At 43.0% G+C, this 19,644-nt stretch overlaps 1 protein-coding gene and 1 long non-coding RNA gene across 6 annotated transcripts in view; one reads left to right on the top strand and one right to left on the bottom strand.

Moving 5' to 3' along the window:
* Positions 1–385: 385 nt before the first annotated feature.
* Positions 386–19,644, bottom strand: part of LOC133466256 (TANK-binding kinase 1-binding protein 1-like) — a 42,731-nt gene continuing 23,472 nt past the window's right edge. For 2 of the 5 annotated variants that reach the window (XM_061749777.1, XM_061749781.1), the window contains exons 4-13: positions 8,322–8,426; positions 8,085–8,235; positions 7,634–7,833; positions 5,952–6,013; positions 5,773–5,897; positions 3,544–3,728; positions 3,186–3,461; positions 3,011–3,088; positions 2,717–2,929; positions 386–2,333 (exon numbers count right to left, since the gene is read on the bottom strand). In XM_061749777.1, coding sequence (XP_061605761.1) covers positions 2,205–2,333; positions 2,717–2,929; positions 3,011–3,088; positions 3,186–3,461; positions 3,544–3,728; positions 5,773–5,897; positions 5,952–6,013; positions 7,634–7,833; positions 8,085–8,235; positions 8,322–8,426 — 1,524 coding nt within the window. In that variant the 3' untranslated portion in view covers positions 386–2,204. The remainder of the gene's footprint in view (positions 2,334–2,716; positions 2,930–3,010; positions 3,089–3,185; positions 3,462–3,543; positions 3,729–5,772; positions 5,898–5,951; positions 6,014–7,633; positions 7,834–8,084; positions 8,236–8,321; positions 8,427–19,644) is intronic. The other 3 variants (XM_061749779.1, XM_061749780.1, XM_061749782.1) reach the window with 3 other exon arrangements.
* Positions 10,832–19,644, top strand: part of LOC133466259 (uncharacterized) — a 31,599-nt gene continuing 22,786 nt past the window's right edge. The window contains exon 1 of the long non-coding RNA XR_009784904.1: positions 10,832–11,118. This is a non-coding gene — a long non-coding RNA (uncharacterized LOC133466259). The remainder of the gene's footprint in view (positions 11,119–19,644) is intronic.

Genomic DNA, 19,644 nt, shown 5'->3' on the forward strand with positions numbered 1-19,644 from the left:
ATTTTTAAAAAGTCATTCTTTTGATTTATTAAAATGTACAAAAGGTCAAAGGAAATGCCCAGTAAGAAGATGAGACTAATGGAGGGTTCTTGTTTACTACATGTGAATCAGATTGCTAAATACTCTTAGTACATATTGGACATATGTTAATATGGAAGCCTGGGGTTGCAAAGGGACACAAAACCACAGTTAACATTTTTGGAAACTTTCTGTGAGAATTTTTGTTTTGGAATTTGGTAAATAATAGTTCAGTAATAAAGAGACACTCTCCATAACAATGTACAGGTGATGATCACGATAATCAGAAACTGACTGGAAATTTGGCACAATTGAAACACTCGTATGGAAGAATTTGCATTGTTTTATAAGGACACATCCTACAGTATTTGTGAGCAGAACTCCCAAACAATTTTATTTAGCAACAACAAAACAATCCTAAAACATTTGCAATGATTCCCGCATACAGGCTTTGGGTTACTGCTGCATTCTGTTACCTACGCCGGTGGTGACTGATGCTGTGCATTTCCAGGATCATAGGAGAGATTTCTATCCCTGTATTGCAAAGCAGAATACTTGCAGCGCTTTTTAAGAATTAAAACTCAATTAAAAATAAGTGGTAGGCTTCAGATGTCACATTATAGCAAGTGAATTTGTAAATAAAAATGTTTCAATTAAAAAGCTACAAGTAGCGGGGACTGCGAAATTCATACTTTATGGCTGGATATTACTGTACAAGCAATTACATTTTTTCCACATCTTTTAATTTGGTGGTTTTATCCAGCAATAGTTTTTTTTTTTTTGACCCAAATGTTTCCAACTATATTTAAGTTCCTTACTGTAAGCTAATGTGCCACTCTTTCAGATTTTGAATTCTGCAAGTGAAGCCAAGGTGTTCAAAGAGACCTTGCACGAGTATTGCTTAATTTAAGGGCACAGTTATCAGCAGCTTGAACTTGTTACAGGAGGAGAGGGACACTGTAAATCAGCGAATTGCTCAAGTATACAAAGAACATGACCGAATGCAAATATTTAACACAAGCTACAGTCAGTGTTTTATGAAATAAATTCACAAAGGAACAAATGCAAGTAAAGAATGTGTAGCTTGATTTTCTATAACTATAGTACTGTAGTTAAAAGCATCATTGCAAAGAATTCTGGGAGGCAGCAGGATCTGCCGGCCCTACTTCCCATAATGTTTTGGGAATTCTTTAGTATTTTATAAAGGGTAGCTTCATAAAATGCAATGCTAATGAAACAAAGATGATTTGTTGAGTTTTAGCACACATTTATTCATTGTTGTGACAAAGTACATAATTGCACACTGTAATGTTTATATAATTGTGATGGCATCAGTCAATTTGAAAATGAAGTCACTCAGGTTTCTCTATTCTAACCGTATCGACCGCATTTCTTTACAATTTGCTAAATACTAACCTAAAGACTTGAAGCCAATGATTTGTATTATTGTGAACATTTAACTAAACGCAGCACAAAGACAAGTTGGTCATGTTCAAAATTAAATCTAACTATACAGGTATTGCATTAAGAATAATAGTATATGTTTAGTAATAGGATATGGCCACAAATACCACTGTGAAATGACCTCTACTTCTGCCAAAATAGGTAAATTTAGTTTTAACCAAGGCACTTCCATTAACACCAGAAAGTGGAATTTTTATTTATTTTTTCTTCTTCCTTTCAAACAGATATTGGCAGACTCATTCCACATATGTATTTGTATTTATAGCTAATTTGCTTTGGTGCCATTTGGATGGCCCCGTGTACTGGTTAATATTGCCCGAACCAGTTTCTCACCCCCCCCCCCCCCAATAAAAATTCTGTTTATAAAGACAAAAAGCTACTATCTTCATACTCCACTTGGAAAAACACTAGTGGAGCTTCGCTGTTCACCCATAAAGGCAAGAGAGTGAAGTTGTTTTTGGTGGCATACAGTATAAAATGTATGTGTGACCTTGGTGAACAAAACTAAAGAAATCAAAAGGAGAGATTTTCAATCAGAAAATAAAACCTATGAAGAAGCCTGTGTAGAATTTGCTGTAAAAAGGTTGCTGGTTTGATTTTAGAGTCTGGATAAAAATACCTGTTCAAAGTATGTAAACTCAAAGACTATGCACTATTGCTGTAAGTCTGTAAACTTGCCAAACAAAAAAAGGTCTAATTGGAAATGGTGTTCATTAGGAGAGTCAGATCTTGCTGTTCTCCAAGTGCGAGTCGATATGTCTAATGAGGGCATCATCCGGGTAACCAGTTGGGAAGGTCAGCTGACATAGAGGACAGCTTCGAACAGCACTCTCGTCTGACTCCATCCATAACTGCAGGTAGAGGAAGATGACAACTTCAAAAATATTGAACTTCAACCCCAAAATAACAAAATTAGATCAAAGTTCAATTAAAACTTGAACATAAACCTAATGCATGCCATAACCCATTTTACAGCTTCATTAAATTGTGACTGGAAGTGTTACCAATTCCTTTTTACAAGGTTCTTTCCTCGCACCAAAAATGTTCGGCCAAATTTCATGACTGTTAGCAATTGTGACTATATCATATAGTTGATTCAAATAAAAATTATTTAATTGAAATATGTTTTCAGTATCTCTACTCAACCAAAACTTGGGAATTACCATCTCTATTATTTCCTTGAGGCTTCGTTTGAGAGAGAGAGAAAAGGGGAGAGATACTGGTTTGTACTCACATTGATGGAGGGCCATGACTGAGCATGTTCAGTGCTCATGTAGGCAGGCAGATGGCAGGAGAGTGTGGTGGGACCCTCAGGGGCTGAGAAAGAGGGAATTTGGCCAGGTTTACTCTGAGACAAGAACAAGGGGTGGAGTGTCTTTTCCCTAAGTGATAAGGATCCAAGTGTTCGAGGAGGACTGGTGGCTGCTGAGAGATAAGTCCCTACATCCTGCAAAAGTCACCACTGTTAATTCTTCCATGCTTTAAAAACAATAGGGAGCCACAAAGCTTCACTTTCAGTGGCCATCACCTCTTCATCGTCTGAGTGTGGGGGTGTCACCAGCGGAGAGGGCTCTGGTCGATCATCCAGGTGACAGAAATGATGTACCTAGACAAAACGGGCATCACAGAAGAATTAACAATGAACACTATGAATCAAGTATAGGTTAACTGCCCTGCACTTCAGTTAAAACTCTCAGCTACACCTCAGTAGTCAAAGGGAAGCCCAGATCTACCACACGATGACGAGGACTACTGCTCAGACTGCTGCCCCCATTTCTCTCTGATCTCACTCTTCGTTCCCCACCAGCTCCATGAGCCGATGCGGGTCTGACCAGTCCCACCAAAGGGGTCCGGAGATGGGATTTGGATTGCCCGTAGGTGTGCGTCTCCCCATAAAAGGACCTGGGCTTGGGCAGGGTGGATACTGGATCTCTCATGAGGCGAGGTGGTTGTATCTGGATAGCTGATGGGTCAGAAACCTAGGACAGACAATTTTAAACACTCAAAAAGTGAAACTACCTTATGTTCCATAACATCCAGTAATACTAGGTGCTAATTTACCTCAGAGTAACTACGGCGACCCTGGAACTTTGCTCGAAGGTTGCTGCTGGTTTGCTGATGAGAGTAAGAGGCAGGGCCATTCTGCAGGGGAAGTGGGGGAGAGGGCAGCAGCCTCTCAGGGATTATGGAAGAACACTGGGGTGGGGTGGGGGAGAGACACTGAGGAGCAGAGGGAGGATGACAAACTGGAAAGTGGGAGAATATACACAGGCAATAAACAAAACAATGCTTTATCATGTGTTGGTCAAGAAAAATACATCGAATAGAACTGCTTTGTGGGGCTCAGTGGTTAAAAAAGATTAACCTTAGATTGATGACCAACGGAAAATGACCAAAGCATCTGATTATATATACTGAACAAAAATATAAACGCAACACTTGTTTTTGCTCCCATTTTTCGTGCAATCGACTCAAAGATCTAAAACTTTTTCAAAGATAAAAATCAGTACACGTATGAATGAGTACATTCTTAAGCCTTTGTAGCAATCCCCATTTTCCAGTAATAATACAGATTGAGTTTTTACACTGAACAAAAATATATACACTTTTGTTTTTGCTCACGTTTTTCGTGAGCTGGACTCTAAGATCTAAAACTTTTTCTACATACACAAAAGGCCATTTCCCGCAAATATTGTTCACAAATCTGACTAAATCTGTTAGTGAGCATTTCTCCTTTGTTGAGAATCCATCCCACCTCACAGGTGTGGCATATCAAGATGCTGATTAGACAGCATGATTATTGCACGGGTGTGCCTTAGGCTGGCCACAATAAAAGGCCTTTCTGGTATGTGCAGTTTTGCTTTATTGTGGGGGACTAAGGTATCAGAAAACAGTCAGTTTTCAGTATCTAGTGTGACCACCATTTGACTCACTCAGTGCAACACATCTTCTCATAGGGTTGATCAGGTTGTTGATTGTGGCATGTGGAATGTTGGTCCACTCTTCTTCAATGACTGTGCGAAGTTAATGGATATTGGCAGGAATTGGAATACGCTGCCGTATATGCAGATCCAGAGCATCCCAAACATGCTCAATGGGTGACATGTCCAGGGAGTATGCTGGCCATGCAAGAACTGGAATGTTTTCAGCTCCAGGAATTGTGTACAGATCCTTGCAACATGGGGCCGTGCATTGTCATGCTGCAACATGAGGTGATGGTCGTGGATGAATGGCACAACAATGGGCCTCAAGATCTCGTCACGGTATCTCTGTGGATTCAAAATGCCATCAATAAAACGCACCTGTGTTCATTGCCCATACCATAACCCCACCGCCGCCATGGGCCACTCGATCCACAATGTTGACATCAGCCGCTCACCCACACGACGCCACACACACTGTCTGCCATCTGCCCTGAACAGTGAAAACCGGGATTCATCAGTGTAGAGAACACCTTTCCAACGTGCCAGATGCCATCGACTGTGATCATTCGCCCACTCAAGTCGGTTACAACGGCGAACTGCAGTCAGATCGAGACACCGATGAGGACGACGAGCATGCAGATGAGCTTCCCTCAGACAGTTTCTGACAGTTTGCAGAAATTATTTGGTGAACATGCTGGATGTGGCGGTCCTGGGCTGGTGTGGTTAAACGTGGTCTGCGGTTGTGAGGCCGGTTGGATGTACTGCCAGATTGTATGAAACTCCTTTGGAGACGGCTTATGATAGAGAAATGAACATGGGCAACAGCTCTGGTGGACATTCCTGCAGTCAGCTTGCAAATGCACGCTCCCTCAGAACTTGCGACTGCTGTGTGATAAAACTGTACATTTCAGAGTAGCCTTTGATTTTGGCCAGCCAATGGCACACCTGTGCAATAATCATGCTGTCTAATCAGCATCTTGATATGCCACACCTGTGAGGTGGGATGGATTATCTCGACAAAAGAGAAATGCTCACTAACACAGATTTAGACAGATTTGTGAACAATATTTGAGGGAAATGGCCTTTTGTGTATGTAGAAAAAGTTTTAGATCTTGGAGTCCAGCTCACAAAAAATGGGAGCAAAAACAAAAGTGTTGCGTATATATTTTTGTTCAGTGTAAAAACCCAATCTGTAATATTACTGGAAAATGGGGATTGGTACAAAGGCTTAATGTACTCATTCATACGTGTACTGATTTTTATCTTTGATTTCTGCCAATCTAAACCCTTTTTCAGGCATCTGGTTTTAGATATCACTGATAATCAACGGTGTACTTTTGTGGATTGCAGTGGTATAGGCACCTACTGGGCTCCTGTGGGATTTGACGCAGAAGGTTGCTTTGTTTCACAGCCAATTTTCGGATTTGACCCAACTCTTCTGTGAGCTCAGTGTAGGCCAATGCAAGGTTAACTCTGAAACAGAACAAGATACTGACCCAAAATACTCAGGCATTCCGATGGTAAGGTGACAAATCCAGAACTTACTGTTCATCACCAGCTTTCTTGATCCATTCTACATCACAGTGCTCACAGTGTGGGGCCAACTCCTGTTTCAGAGAGAGAACAAGAGTACTGTATAATTCTTCATCACTTTGTATGTATTATAGCACAGTCATCCTCGACTGACATTTGGTGGGGTAAACTGGATTTGATGGTCTCCTTATTATGAGAAATACTGTAATTTTAGGTTAATAAACCACTTTGTAACCTATAGATGATGGCGTAAAACCAATAATTCATAATTTGAAGGGGAACAGTGAGATTTAATTTAGGTTTTTTTTTTGGGGGGGGGGGGGGTCTATACTAAATGGAGACCCTAAATTGCATGGAGGTGTGCATGTGAGTGAGTGGTTGTTTATATGTGCCCTGCAATTGGCTGGCGACCAGTTCAGGGTGTACCCCGCCTCTCTCCTAAAGATAGCTGGGATAGGTTCCAGCATGCCCGCGACCATAGTGAGGATAAGCGGTACAGAAAATGAATGAATGATTGTGTCCCAGTGCTTGCTGATGTACTGGGCTAGGATCATGCAGTTGAATTTTCTCCAGTCCAAAAAGGTGCTCCCTCAGGAATGAACAGAGGCTGCACAGCATACTATCTCCAAATGTGGTGAGCCCCCAGAACACAAATCAAGGATCACAGAAAGCCGAGGGAACTTATTCAGTTCTTTAATGCTCTTTGGAGATGGTAGAGGAGCTCTGAGGTCTGCAACATTACATTCTGCGCATTTAAATGTAATAAAAGTAATGACAGCCACAATTATTTGTACATTTTGTTTTTAATATGGAAGACAACAGTTAGGCCTGCAGCACTCTGCACTATTCTCTTAAACTTGGACAAGACCATTGTATTTATTAAAAAAAAAAAAAAAAAAGACAGTTGGCGACACACCCTCGTACTTTGAGCGATTATATAGCCTATACAGTATGGACACCCTGAACAGTGACCCTCTGTAGGTGTTTGATGCTGCACATGCAATGTATTGTACTGACTGTACTCATGCCAAACTGCGCACACTGTGACAGTTCAGTTGGTTTCGGCCGCATCGCTCAGTGTGCGGCAGCCTTTTTAAGTCTCTACACCTGAGCACCCTATAACCAGAATCCCTGATAAGCAACTGCTGTCATATGAATATTTAATTCATTTGTAAATTACATGTAATTCACTGTATTACAAACCTTTTATTCACATTGCTGTGAATATCACTCCTCAGGGTACCTATATAAATATAAATATATATATATATATATATATATAAATATATATATATAAATATATATATTGTATGTATTATAGCACAGTCATCCTCGACTGACATTTGGTGGGGTAAACTGGATTTGGATATATATAACTGGATATATATATATATATATATATATATATTTATAAATATATTTATATATATATATATATATATATATATATATATTTATAAATATATATATATATATATATATATATATTTATAAATATATTTATATATATATATATATAAATAAATATATTTATATATATAAATAAATATATTTATATATATATATAATATATAAATATATTTATATATATATATATATATATATATATATATATATATATATATATAAATATTTAAAAAAAGCCTGACCAGTTCTAAAAGTTTCTTGCAGCCTGTCTTCATCCTCAGGCCTACCTCTTTGCGTCTCTGCACCTCTTGGAGCTGGGCTACTTCCTTCTGCAGTCTCTGAAGCTCAGCTCTCAGCGCCTTCTCTCTCTGACATGCTCCCTCCGCCTGCTGCAGTGCTCCCTCCAACTCTGCTTCTAGACGCTGCAGCTTTATGTCTGAGAGAGCATCCAGACTGCGGGAGCTCTGCAGCGTTGGCAAGCGGCCCTCTTTCAACATCACACAGATAAAACGGTAAGTATGGATTACATCTCCTCCTATGGTAATAATAATCAGTGGAAACGTTTTTGTCATATGGCCAGACATGATTTAATAATTGTTTAAGCACCTGCAGTTTAAATTGATGATAAACTTTGGCCCACGCCACCCATGGTACAATAGGTACTATGTATCTAGCATCAATGCTGCATGCAATATTGAGAGCTCATTGAGTCGCTGTATGCTCTTGCTACTAACTTACCTCTGGGCACAACCAGGCTGGCATGTGCTTGACCTTGATGTGCATCTTTGTTACAGCGTTGAGTGTTGAGTTTTTGAAAGGAAGTTTCTTTTTGTCTGAGAGCTGACTCCAGACTGCAGATTCGCTCCATATTTTGCTCTGCTACAGTGGTCTAAAATATAAAATAGAGGATGTTGAAGTAGTACCCAGACTGATAAGAGCCACAAAAAAAAGAGGATACATTATGGATTTGTTAACCATCTTGTCAAGATCTCTTTGGACATTGCTTTTCTCTAAGTGAATCTTGTTATAGTCTTGAATTATGTCCTCTAACTGCTCCTCTCTGTCCTTGCTCTTCTGGAGCTGAGAGAGAGAGAGAGAGAGAGAGAGAGAGAGAGAGAATATATTAGTGGTTCTCAAATTTTTGGGATCCAGGGATAATTATATATACAACCCCAATTCAAATGAAGTTGGGACATTGTGTTAAACATAAATAAAAACAGAATACAATTATTTTCAAATCATGTTCAACCTATATTTAATTTAATACACTACAAAGACAATATATTTAATGTTCAAACTGATAAATTTTATTATTCTTAGCAAATAATTATTAACTTAGAATTTTATGGCTGCAACACGTTCCAAAAAAGCTGGGACACGTGGCAAAAAAGACTGAGAAAGTTGAAGAATGCTCATCAAACACTTGTTTGGAAGATCCCACAGGTGACCAGGCAAATTGGCAACAGGTGGGTGCCATGATTGGGTATAAAAGGAGGTTCCCTGAATTGCTCAGTCATTCACTAGCAAAGATGTGGCGAGGTTCATCTCTTTGTGAACAAATGCGTGAAAAAATAGACTGACAGTTTAATGGTCCTCAACGTACAATTGCAAGGAATTTAGGGATTTCATCATGTACGGTCCATATCATTATCAAAACGTTCAGAGAATCTGGAGAAATCACGGAATGTAAGCGGCAAGGCCGAAAACCAACATTGAATGCCCGTGACCTTCGACCCCTCAGGCAGCACTGCATCAAAAACTGACATCAATGTGTAAAGGATATGGCATGAACACTTCAGAAAACCAATGTCAGTAAATATAGTTCGGCGCTACATCCGTAAGTGCAACTTTATACTCTACTATGCAAAGCAAAATCCATTTAACACAACCACCCATCTAAAATGGACTGCTGCAAAGTGGGAAAAGTGTTCTGTGATCCGACGAGTCCACATTTTGAATTGTTTTTGGAAATTGTGGACGTCGTGTCCTCTGGGCCAAAGAGGAAAAGAACCATCCGGACTGTTATGGACGCAAAGTTCAAAAGCCAGCCTCTGTGATGGTATGGGGCTGTGTTCGTGCCAATGGCATGGGTAACTTACACATCTGTGAAGGCACCATTTATGCTGAACGGTACACACAGGTTTTGGAGAAAGATATGCTGCCATCCAAGCAACGTCTTTTTCACGGAGGCCCCTGCTTATTTCAGCAAGACAATGCCAAACCATATTCACATTACAACAGCGTGGCTTCGTACTAAATGAGTATGGGTACTAGACTGGCCTTGGCCTGCCTGCAGTTCAGACCTGTCTCCCATTTGAAAATGTGTGGCGCATTATGAAGCGTAAAATACGACAACGGAGACCCCGGACTGTTGAACAGCTGAAGCTGTACTTCAAGCCAGAATGGGAAAGAATTCCACCTACAAACCGTCAGCAATTAGTGTCCTCGGTTCTCAAATGTTTATTGAATGTTGTTAAAAGAAAAGATGATGTAACACAGTGGTAAACATGACCCTATCCCAGCTTTTTTGGAACATGTTGCAGCCATAAAATTCTAAGTTAATGATTATTTGCTAAAAACAAAGTATCAGTTTGAACATTAAATATCTTGTCTTTGTAGTGTATTCAATTAAATATAGGTTGAACATCATTTGCAAATCATTGTATTATGTTTTTATTTTTTTAACACAAGGTCCCAACTTCATTGGAATTGGGGTTCTATGTATATTTTTGGACACATATTCATGATCTGTTTAATAGAAAGGAATTTAAGGGTGACAACGTGAGTGATTGCGTGATTTCCGAAGACAAAAACATGGTGGCGCCTCTTGCATAGACCTGGAAAAAGCAGACTGTCCAGCTGCAAGACAAATTTTCTCTTCAGTCTTTTTCCTTTTTCAGCGGTGGTTTGTCACTTGTTTTTTTCTTCTCCTTCGCTAACAGCGGTAATTTACCTCGCACGGAGCTATTTGAGATTCTCACAGCTACGTCAACGCCAACTCATCTGTCATGGAGAACCCGAGCTCTCGCGCTGAGCAGCTGCTGAAGGAAAAAAAGGCACATTTGTCGACTTCAAAAGACTATTTACTTGACTCAACAGAGACACAGGCCAGTGTCCTCCTCAATCGGCAAGAAATTGTCAATTACACTTGACTTGCTTCGCCAACAGATCACCGAACTCAAAAACAGCTTGGAGTTCACACAGTAACGGTTCAAGGAGCTAAGATTAGATAATGCTGCGCTCCGAACAAACATGTCAACGTCAGCGGAATTACAAACTCTCAGATTGGAACATAAACCAAGCTGGACATTCAATCACGAGGCATGCGCGACGATCTAATTTTCTCGGGCATTACAGAAAACGCACCGGAAGATCCCGAGGTGCAAATTCAAAATTTCATGATGTCCTTGCTCAAGATACAGTCAATAAGATGACCTTTCACCGTGTTCATCGATTAGGAGGCCCCCGCCCCCAGGAAAGCGACCACACCCCATCATTGCAAAGTTTGAACACTTCCAACAAAAAAATGTTAATGAAATCAAAAGGTCGTGAGCTCAAAGGGACATTGTTTGGAATGAACAACCAGTTCCCCAAGGAAATCAAGAGGCGTAAAATCTTGTAGTCAATCTTCAATCTGGTCTAATCTAGTAATCTTGTTCTTATTGAAGAACCACCGTGAGAAAGGCAAACGAGTGTGGCTGGTTGTCGACAAACTATATACGTCGACGGGCAACTGTTCCATGATGCCAACGTCACGCCCTGGCTCTTCTAGGTAAGTACTACTTCTGATCTGTTGTCGTCAATTGTCAAAACCTTGTATTTTGTTTCATTCTTTCCATTTTTTGCTTAGAAAAACAGAACGAATTCACGCATGCCACCAGCATGAATTCTCACTCCTTTCCGTCTGTTTTCTTGCTCTGCTTGTTCCCACCCACGCTAAACACACAATTCTCGCAAAACTCTACTTCCCGGATTCCATCTTCACCGGGCAGACCGCGACGTGGAATCATTGGGGAAATCAAAAGGCGGCGGGATATGCTTCTATAGCAATGGAAAATGGTGTACGGACGTCACGGGGCTCAGCACATACTGCAGCCCGCATTTAGAGTCGCTGTGTTTGACCTGTAAGCCATTCTCCTCGCCTTGTGAGTTCGCATCATTCATTCTCGCTGGTGTTTAAATTCCGCTTCAATCTAACACGAACGCCGCACTGCTAATGCTCGCCGAACAAGTAAACTAAATTAGGGGGGAAAAAAAAAAACACCCCGACTCACTCCTCATTATTCTCTGGGACTTTAACAAAGCTAAACTCAACCACAAACTCCCTAAATACAAGCAGCACATAGACTGTCCAACCAGGGAAAATAACATTTTAGACCACTGCTATACTATTCTAAATAACACGTATCTTGCCATGCCTCGTGTAGCACTGGGCTCGTCTGATCACTGCTTAATTCACTTAATGCCAACATACAGGGAAGAACTTAAATGCGTGAAGCCTACAGTGAAAAAGTGGACCAATGAAGCTGTTTCGACTGCACAGACTGGAGTGTCTTTGAAAATTCAGTTGGCAGTCTAGATGAATATACATCCTATATTAGTTTCTGTGAAGATGTGTGTGTACCAACAAAGTCATTTCGCGCATTCAATAACAACAAGCCGTGGTTCACTGCCAAACTTAAGCAACTTCGCCAAGCTAAGGATGGTGCATATCAGAGCGGGGACAGGACCCTGTATAAACGCACTAGAAACCAGCTGACAAAAGAAATTAACATTGCAAAGAGAAACAATGCATCAAAGTTGGAAAAACAGTTTAGTGCTAACGACTCTAAATCGGATGAGAATCAGCACCTCCAAATCTGAGACCATGGTCCTCAGTCGGAAAAGGGTGGCGTGCCCTCTCCAGGTCGGGGATGAGATCTTGCCCCAAGTGGAGGAGTTCAAGTATCTTGAGGTCTTGTTCACGAGTGAGGGAAGAATGGAACGGGAGATCGACAGGCGGATCGGCACAGCGTCTGCAGTGATGCGGACTTTGTATCGATCCGTTGTGGTAAAGAAGGAGCTAAGCCGGAAAGCGAAGCTCTCGATTTACCGGTCGATCTACGTTCCTACCCTCACCTATGGTCACAAGTTGTGGGTCGTGACCGAAAGAACGAGATCCCGGATACAAGCGGCCGAAATGAGTTTCCTCCACAGGGTGTCCGGGCTCTCCCTTAGAGAGAGGGTGAGAAGCTCGGTCATCCGGGAGGATCTCAGAGTAGAGCCGCTGCTCCTCCACATTGAGAGGAGCCAGATGAGGTGGCTGGGGCATCTGATTCGGATGCCTCCCGGACGCCTCCCTGGTGAGGTGGACACGTTGGAGAGACTACATCCTTCGGCTGGCCTGGGAACGCCTCGGCATTCCCCCGGAAGAGCTGGATGAAGTGGCTAGGGAGAGGGAAGTCTGGGCGTCCCTGCTAAAGCTACTGCCCCTGCGACCCGACCTCGGATAAGCGGTAGAAAATGGATGGATGGATGGACTCTAAATCAGTCTGGCATGCATTCCAATCGCTGACCAATTACAAGCGATGCTCACCCCAAGCTTAGAACAATAGCACACTAGCCAATGACTTGAATACCTTCTACTGCAGATATCAAAAGGACACTTTCACACAGTCCCCAAGAAACCTACAATCTCGGGTCTAAATGACTACAGGCCTGTCGCCTTGACATCTGTGGTCATGAAGTCCTTTGAACGTCTCGTGCTGGAACACCTCAAGAGCGTCACAGGTCCCCTGCTGGACCCCCTGCAGTTTGCCTACCGAGCAAACAGGTCTGCGGATGATGCAGTCAACATGGGACTGCGCTTCATCCTAGAACACCTCGACAGTGCAGGGACCTACGCGAGGATCCTGTTCGTGGAGTTCAGCTCAGTGTTCAACACCATCATCCCTGAACTCCTTTCTTTCAAGCTTCTCCAACTCAGCGTCTCACATGCCATCTGCCAGTAGATTTACAGCTTTCTGACGGGCAGGACACAGCAGGTGAGACTGGGGAAGGCCACCGCATCCACAAGCAGCATCAGCACTGGGGCACCCCAACCTTGTGTCCTTTCTCCGCTCCTCTACATGAACGACTGCACCTCAACGCACCCGGCTGTCAAACTCCTGAAGTTTGCAGATGACACCATTGTCATCAGCCTCATCAAAGACTGTGACGAGTCTGTGTATCGACAGGAAGTGGAGTGGCTGGAGCGGCTGGAGCTCCGGTGCGGCCGACACAACCTGGAGCTGAACACGCTCAAGACTGTAGAGATGATCGTGGACTTCAGGAGGCATCCTTCGCCACAGCTGCCCCTCACCCTGTCCAGCTGCCTCGTCAACTGTCGAGACCTTCAAGTTCCTGGGAATTAGTCTCGCAGGACCTGAAGTGGGCAATCAACATCAACCCCGTCCTCAAAAAGTCCCAGCAGAGGATGTACTTCCTGCGGCTTCTGAGGAAGCACGGCCTGCCACAGGAGCTGCTGAGGCAGTTCTACACAGCAGTCATCGAGTCAGTCCTGTGTTCTTCCATCACAGTCTGGTTTGGACTGCCAGAACTCAGACAAGAGCGTGCAAAATCCTGTTGGACCTTCCACATCCCGGTCACCAGCTCTTCCAGCTCCTTACCTCAGGTAGGTGCTACCGATCAATGCAAACTAGAACTAGCAGACATTCCAACACCTTCTTACCCCTTGCCATCAACTTCTTAAACAGCTAACCTACAATTCCATTGCAACATGCTGCAAATTATTTTTTTGTCTTCAGTTTGTTGTCAAAGTTCTGTCAGGCCAATTATATATTACTCGTGCACTCACTGTGGTCTTCTCACCAAGCTGCAATGTTTGCATATCTGTTGTTGACCAATACTGGCCACTCACGCCAGAGTAGCATCTGCACCACTTGCACACTGACTGAGGAGTATCTGCAACATTTGCACAATCAACATTGTCCCAGATTATCCCGCTACTATTCACTTTAAACTGCATACACCCCTTGAAGTCTAGGTGCCCTTTGCACAATGGTCTTTGCACCGGACTATTGCTGTATCAGTCATTCAAACTGCTCTAATTGTGAGAGGACTCTGCACCTTTTTGCACAATTGTCCCAAAAAACAAATTATACCAGCATTACCAGATAACTAGCAACCATTTAATGCTCAGTGACTGTTTTTCTCAATGTCTTTGTCTCAAAAGGGTTCTTTGACAATTGAGTGTCTTTTGTCGTACTAGAGCAGCTCCAACTACCGGAGACAAATTCCTTGTGTTTTTTGGACATACTTGGCAAATAAAGATGATTCTGATTTGTGCACTACAAACAACTACCACACACCATATTATCCTCTTATTACTGTTTATCTGTTCTATGGCTATCTCTGCTTTTTATAACAGTAGACTAATAGGAGTCTCAATACTAGTTCATAAGACTACTTTTTCCAATGAAGGCTACAATAGTTAACAAACTACACATAATTGTCAATGTATACGCTCCTAATAAAGATGACCCAGCCGTTTTTCACATGCTATTTTCACGCTTGCTTGTTAACCAATTCATGGGGGACGACTTTAAACTTACACAAAAATCTGGGGGGTAGCGGCCTTCCGGCGGGCATTGGTGGTGGGCTCGGCCGTGTTCCGCGGGTACTGGAGCAGTGCTAACTAGTGTCCGCCTTGGTCCCCTGTTCCGGCTGCAGGTGGGGGGCGTTTGGTCCCCACTATCGCTCCTCAGCCCTGCTTCCTTCTCTTTTCTCCATTCCTTGCGTTCCGCTGCAGTCACCACCTCCTCTTCTCATGGAGGGTCCCCTGCGGGCTGTGGGGTTTTCGTTGTGCATTTTCTTTTTTTCTTTGTTTTTTCGTTTTTTTACTAGTCACATTCGGGCACATACACATATTCAGGGTTTCTTGGGGTGCTGATGTGGAGTCGGGGGAGTCTGGGTGTCAGACTGGGTTTCAGTACGTCAGTGCTGTTTCCTGGTCTAGGCGCCTTGCACCTCCACCTTGCCTGCCCCCCAAGATTGGGTAGGTGGAGTCCTCAGACCCCGTGGTGCAGGCACAGCAATTACAGGACACTTCTGACGGTCATTGTGCATGAGAAATGATGTCAATTCACTTGCATGTGTCCGCAGACAGAGACCCCTGGGACTTATTTGCTGGGCGTTGCGCCACACAGTCATTGTGAAAAATAAATTGACTATGCATATGTAGCGTATATTGGTGTTTGGATAAAACGTAATTCATTTAAGAAATACATTTGTCGAAGCCGCGATGCCTTGCGTTGCTTCTGGTTTAGCGTGCTTTGACGCGTTATAAATCAAGCTATTTTATCTCGTAGAGGGCACCGTTGCTTTTTATATGTACACAATTTAGGAAAAAGCGATGACAAACATTTTATCTCATCTAAAGCTTGCTACAATTTATGAAATACGAGTCCTAGATGACAAAAGTTTCCTTATTAAACTCAAAACACAACAAGAAGTGGAATTTTATAGATTTAATGACATCTACAAGAGATCTATAGGGAAACACACAAACGGGTCTAACTTTAAAATAAAATAACACTAATAATGGTGAAAGAAAAATAGGCACACGAAAAGGGAAATAGAATACCGTGTGTTGCTAGACTAAAGTTGAAAACGTGAGCATTTAATGCGTTCAGTCCGAACCAGAGAGAGAGAGAGAGAGAGAGGGAGAGAGAGAGAGAGAGAGAGCGAGAGCGAGAGCAAAGTTGGGAGTTTGTGTGAAGCTAGTAATTTCCCCAACATTATTAGGCACTAATATTGTACATTCTAGCAACGCTTGCTGTGCTGTACTCACGACCGTTGATCAGTTGGTCGGTGGGGATGGTCTTTCTCCGGACATCTCAGGAGGAAAACGAAGTAGGTTTAGTTGGAGAAAAATGTGGCGAAAAATAAAACAAAAACAAAAGAGGAGGAAGAAGAAAAATTGTTGCGCCCATAACTTTCCTGCTGATTGGCCTTGTGGCGAGCCCAACTCTTGCTCACAGCTACGTGCATGACCGGTACGGGATGCCAGTAGTTGCTTGTTATGGCTCCGCCGACCGATCACTGCTAGAAAAAGAAAAATTTAAGCCAGATACTGGCCGGTTTCATTGATCTAAACGGCCGAGCCGTGCCAAGGTCACCCAGAGCCAGCTCGAGGAAAAACAAGAGCCAGATGCGAAAGAGAGGAGAGGGGCGGGATTCAAGGGTCAAATACCCAGGGGATGTGTCTAAGGGACGGAGAAGGTTGGAGAAGACCACGTACATTTACTTGAATTTCAGACTGCAATTTAGCCATTAGAATGGTGTAAAAATCATATTTTTATAAAATACTCCCAACTTTGTACTCTTGCGCATAGGTCAAGCATATAGAATGATTGCTTCAACTTTAGTCTTGGCAAATCAACTGCTTATGGTTCAATCACATTTCATGCTGTTTGGGCTTCAACTTAAGACAAATGGTTCTCAAAGTCTCACAGCTGCACCTTAAAGTTGACACACTGACAGACATCAAGGCATACATTTGGAATATTTCTGCAGAGTTTGTGAAATATCAAAACGGACATTGTATCTTAAGTTAAAAAACAACCCTGAATGGAAATCCATGGGTTGCAGTACTCTCAAACGCCAATGGGTGGCGCCCTGCGTGCATGTTTAAATATTAAGCAAATGGTTCATTGCTGTATTTGCGTTCTATTATCGAACTGTCCCAGCTTGGTCTTCTCGGAGAGAGGATCCCCAACCTTTTAGCTGCTGTCAGTTCAAATGAAGAAAATGATTCTTTGACTGCGGCATGGTGGTCGACTGGTTAGAGCGTCCGCCTCACAGTTCAGAGGACTGGGGTTCAATCCCCGGATCCGCCTATGTGGAGTTTGCATGTTCTCTCCGTGCCTGCGTGGGTTTTCTCCGGGCACTCCGGTTTCCTCCCACATCCCAAAATCATGCATGCTAGCTTAATTGAAGACTCTAAATTGCCCGTAGGTGTGAATCTGTGTGCGAATGGTTGTTTGTTTCTATGTGCCCTGCGATTGGCTGGCAACCAGTTCAGGGTGTACCCCGCCTCCTGCCCGATGATAGCTGGGATAGGCTGCAACCCTAGTGAGGAGAAGCGGCTCAGAAAATGGATGGATGGATGGATAGTTGTGACACTGTTGTAGGATGCAGAGAAAAATTTTTACCAAATAATTGAAGGAAATTGAGATCTGGAATTGTCAAATAAAGAAAATGCCAACAATGAGCTTGCTTATGATGGAAAAGAGAGAGAAAGCTCAGAAGAGGCAGGAGACTTATCCGTTGATCGGAGAGACACACATGAACAGCAAAACCGTCGTCCTCTGTGGGCCAAGACCAGCACGTATGATAACTCGATAGATGGATATTTAAGATAAGTAATAGTAAGTAATAAGAAAATGCAGCCCTATGGGGGGCACAAGTCAGTGCAAACTGTAGGCCGGTCCCAAGCCCGGATAAATGCAGAGGGTTGCGTCAGGAAGGGCATCCGGCTTAAAACCTTGCCAAACAAATATGAGCGTTCATCCAAAGAATTCCATACCGGATCGGTCGTGGCCCGGGTTAACAACGTCCGCCACCGGCGCCGTCAACCTGCAGGGCGCTGTTGGAAATTCAGCTACTGTGGGTCGAAGTCGGAGTCAAAGAAGAAGAAGAAGAAGAAGAAGAGGTGGAAAGCGGGTTCTTCGGCAGAAAGAGAAGAGGAAAACACAGAGCCTAGAACTGAATGTGGGGACTTTGAATGTTGGGACTATGACAGGAAAATCTCGGGAGTTGGTTGACATGATGATTAGGAGAAAGGTTGATATATTGTGTGTCCAGGAGACCAGGTGGAAAGGCAGTAAGGCTAGAAGTTTAGGGGCAGGGTTTAAATTATTTTACCATGGTGTAGATGGGAAGAGAAATGGAGTCGGGGTTATTTTAAAAGAAGAGTTGGCTAAGAATGTCTTGGAGGTGAAAAGAGTATCAGATCGAGTGATGAGGCTGAAATTTGAAATTGAGGGTGTTATGTGTAATGTGATTAGTGGCTATGCCCCACAGGTAGGATGTGACCTAGAGGTGAAAGAGAAATTCTGGAAGGAGCTAGATGATGTAGTTCTGAGCATCCCAGACAGAGAGAGAGTCGTAATTGGTGCAGATTGTAATGGACATGTTGGTGAAGGTAATAAGGGTGATGAAGAAGTGATGGGTAAGTACGGTATCCAGGAAAGGAACTTGGAGGGACAGATGGTGGTAGACTTTGCAACAAGGATGCAAATGGCTGTAGTGAACACTTTTTTCCAGAAGAGGCACGAACATAGGGTGACCTACAAGAGCGGAGGTAGAAGCACACAGGTGGATTACATCTTGTGCAGACGATGTAATCTGAAGGAGGTTACCAACTGTAAGGTAGTGGTAGAGGAGAGTGTGGCTAGGCAGCATAGGATGGTGGTGTGTAAGATGACTCTGGTGGTGGGGAGGAAAATTAGGAAGACAAAGGCAGAGAAGAGAACCATGTGGTGGAAGCTGAGACAGGACGAGTGTTGTGCAGCTTTTCGGGAAGAGGTGATACAGGCTCTCGGTGGATGGGAAGAGCTTCCAGAAGACTGGACCACTGCAGCCAAGGTGATCAGAGAAGCAGGCAGGAGAGTACTTGGTGTATCTTCTGGCAGGAAAGGAAAGAAGGAGACTTGGTGGTGGAACCTCACAGTACAGGAAATCATACAAGGAAAACGGTTAGCTAAGAAGAAGTGGGACACTGAGAGGACCAAGGAGAGGCGAAAGGAATACATTGAGATGCGACACAGAGGTAGAGGTGGCAAAGGCAAAACAAGAGGCATATGATGACATGTATGGCAGGTTGGACACTAAAGAAGGAGAAAAGGATCTATACAGGCTGGCCAGACAGAGGGATAGAGATGGGAAGGATGTGCAGCAGGTTAGGGTGATTAAGGATAGAGATGGAAATATGTTGACTGGTGCCAGCAGTGTGCTAGGTAGATGGAAAGAATACTTCGAGGAGTTGATGAATGAGGAAAATGATAGAGAAGGGAGAGTAGAAGAGGCAAGTGTGGTGGACCAGGAAGTGGCAATGATTAGTAAGGGGGAAGTTAGAAAGGCATTAAAGAGAATGAAAAATGGAAAGGCAGTTGGTCCTGATGACATTCCTGTGGAGGTATGGAAGCATCTAGGAGAGGTGGCTGTGGAGTTTTTGACCAGCTTGTTCAATAGAATTCTAGTGCGTGAGAAGATGCCTGAGGAATGGAGGAAAAGTGTACTGCTGCCCATTTTTAAG

Source organism: Phyllopteryx taeniolatus, chromosome 16 (genome assembly GCF_024500385.1).
Source record: "Phyllopteryx taeniolatus isolate TA_2022b chromosome 16, UOR_Ptae_1.2, whole genome shotgun sequence".
Taxonomy (NCBI): domain Eukaryota; kingdom Metazoa; phylum Chordata; class Actinopteri; order Syngnathiformes; family Syngnathidae; genus Phyllopteryx; species Phyllopteryx taeniolatus.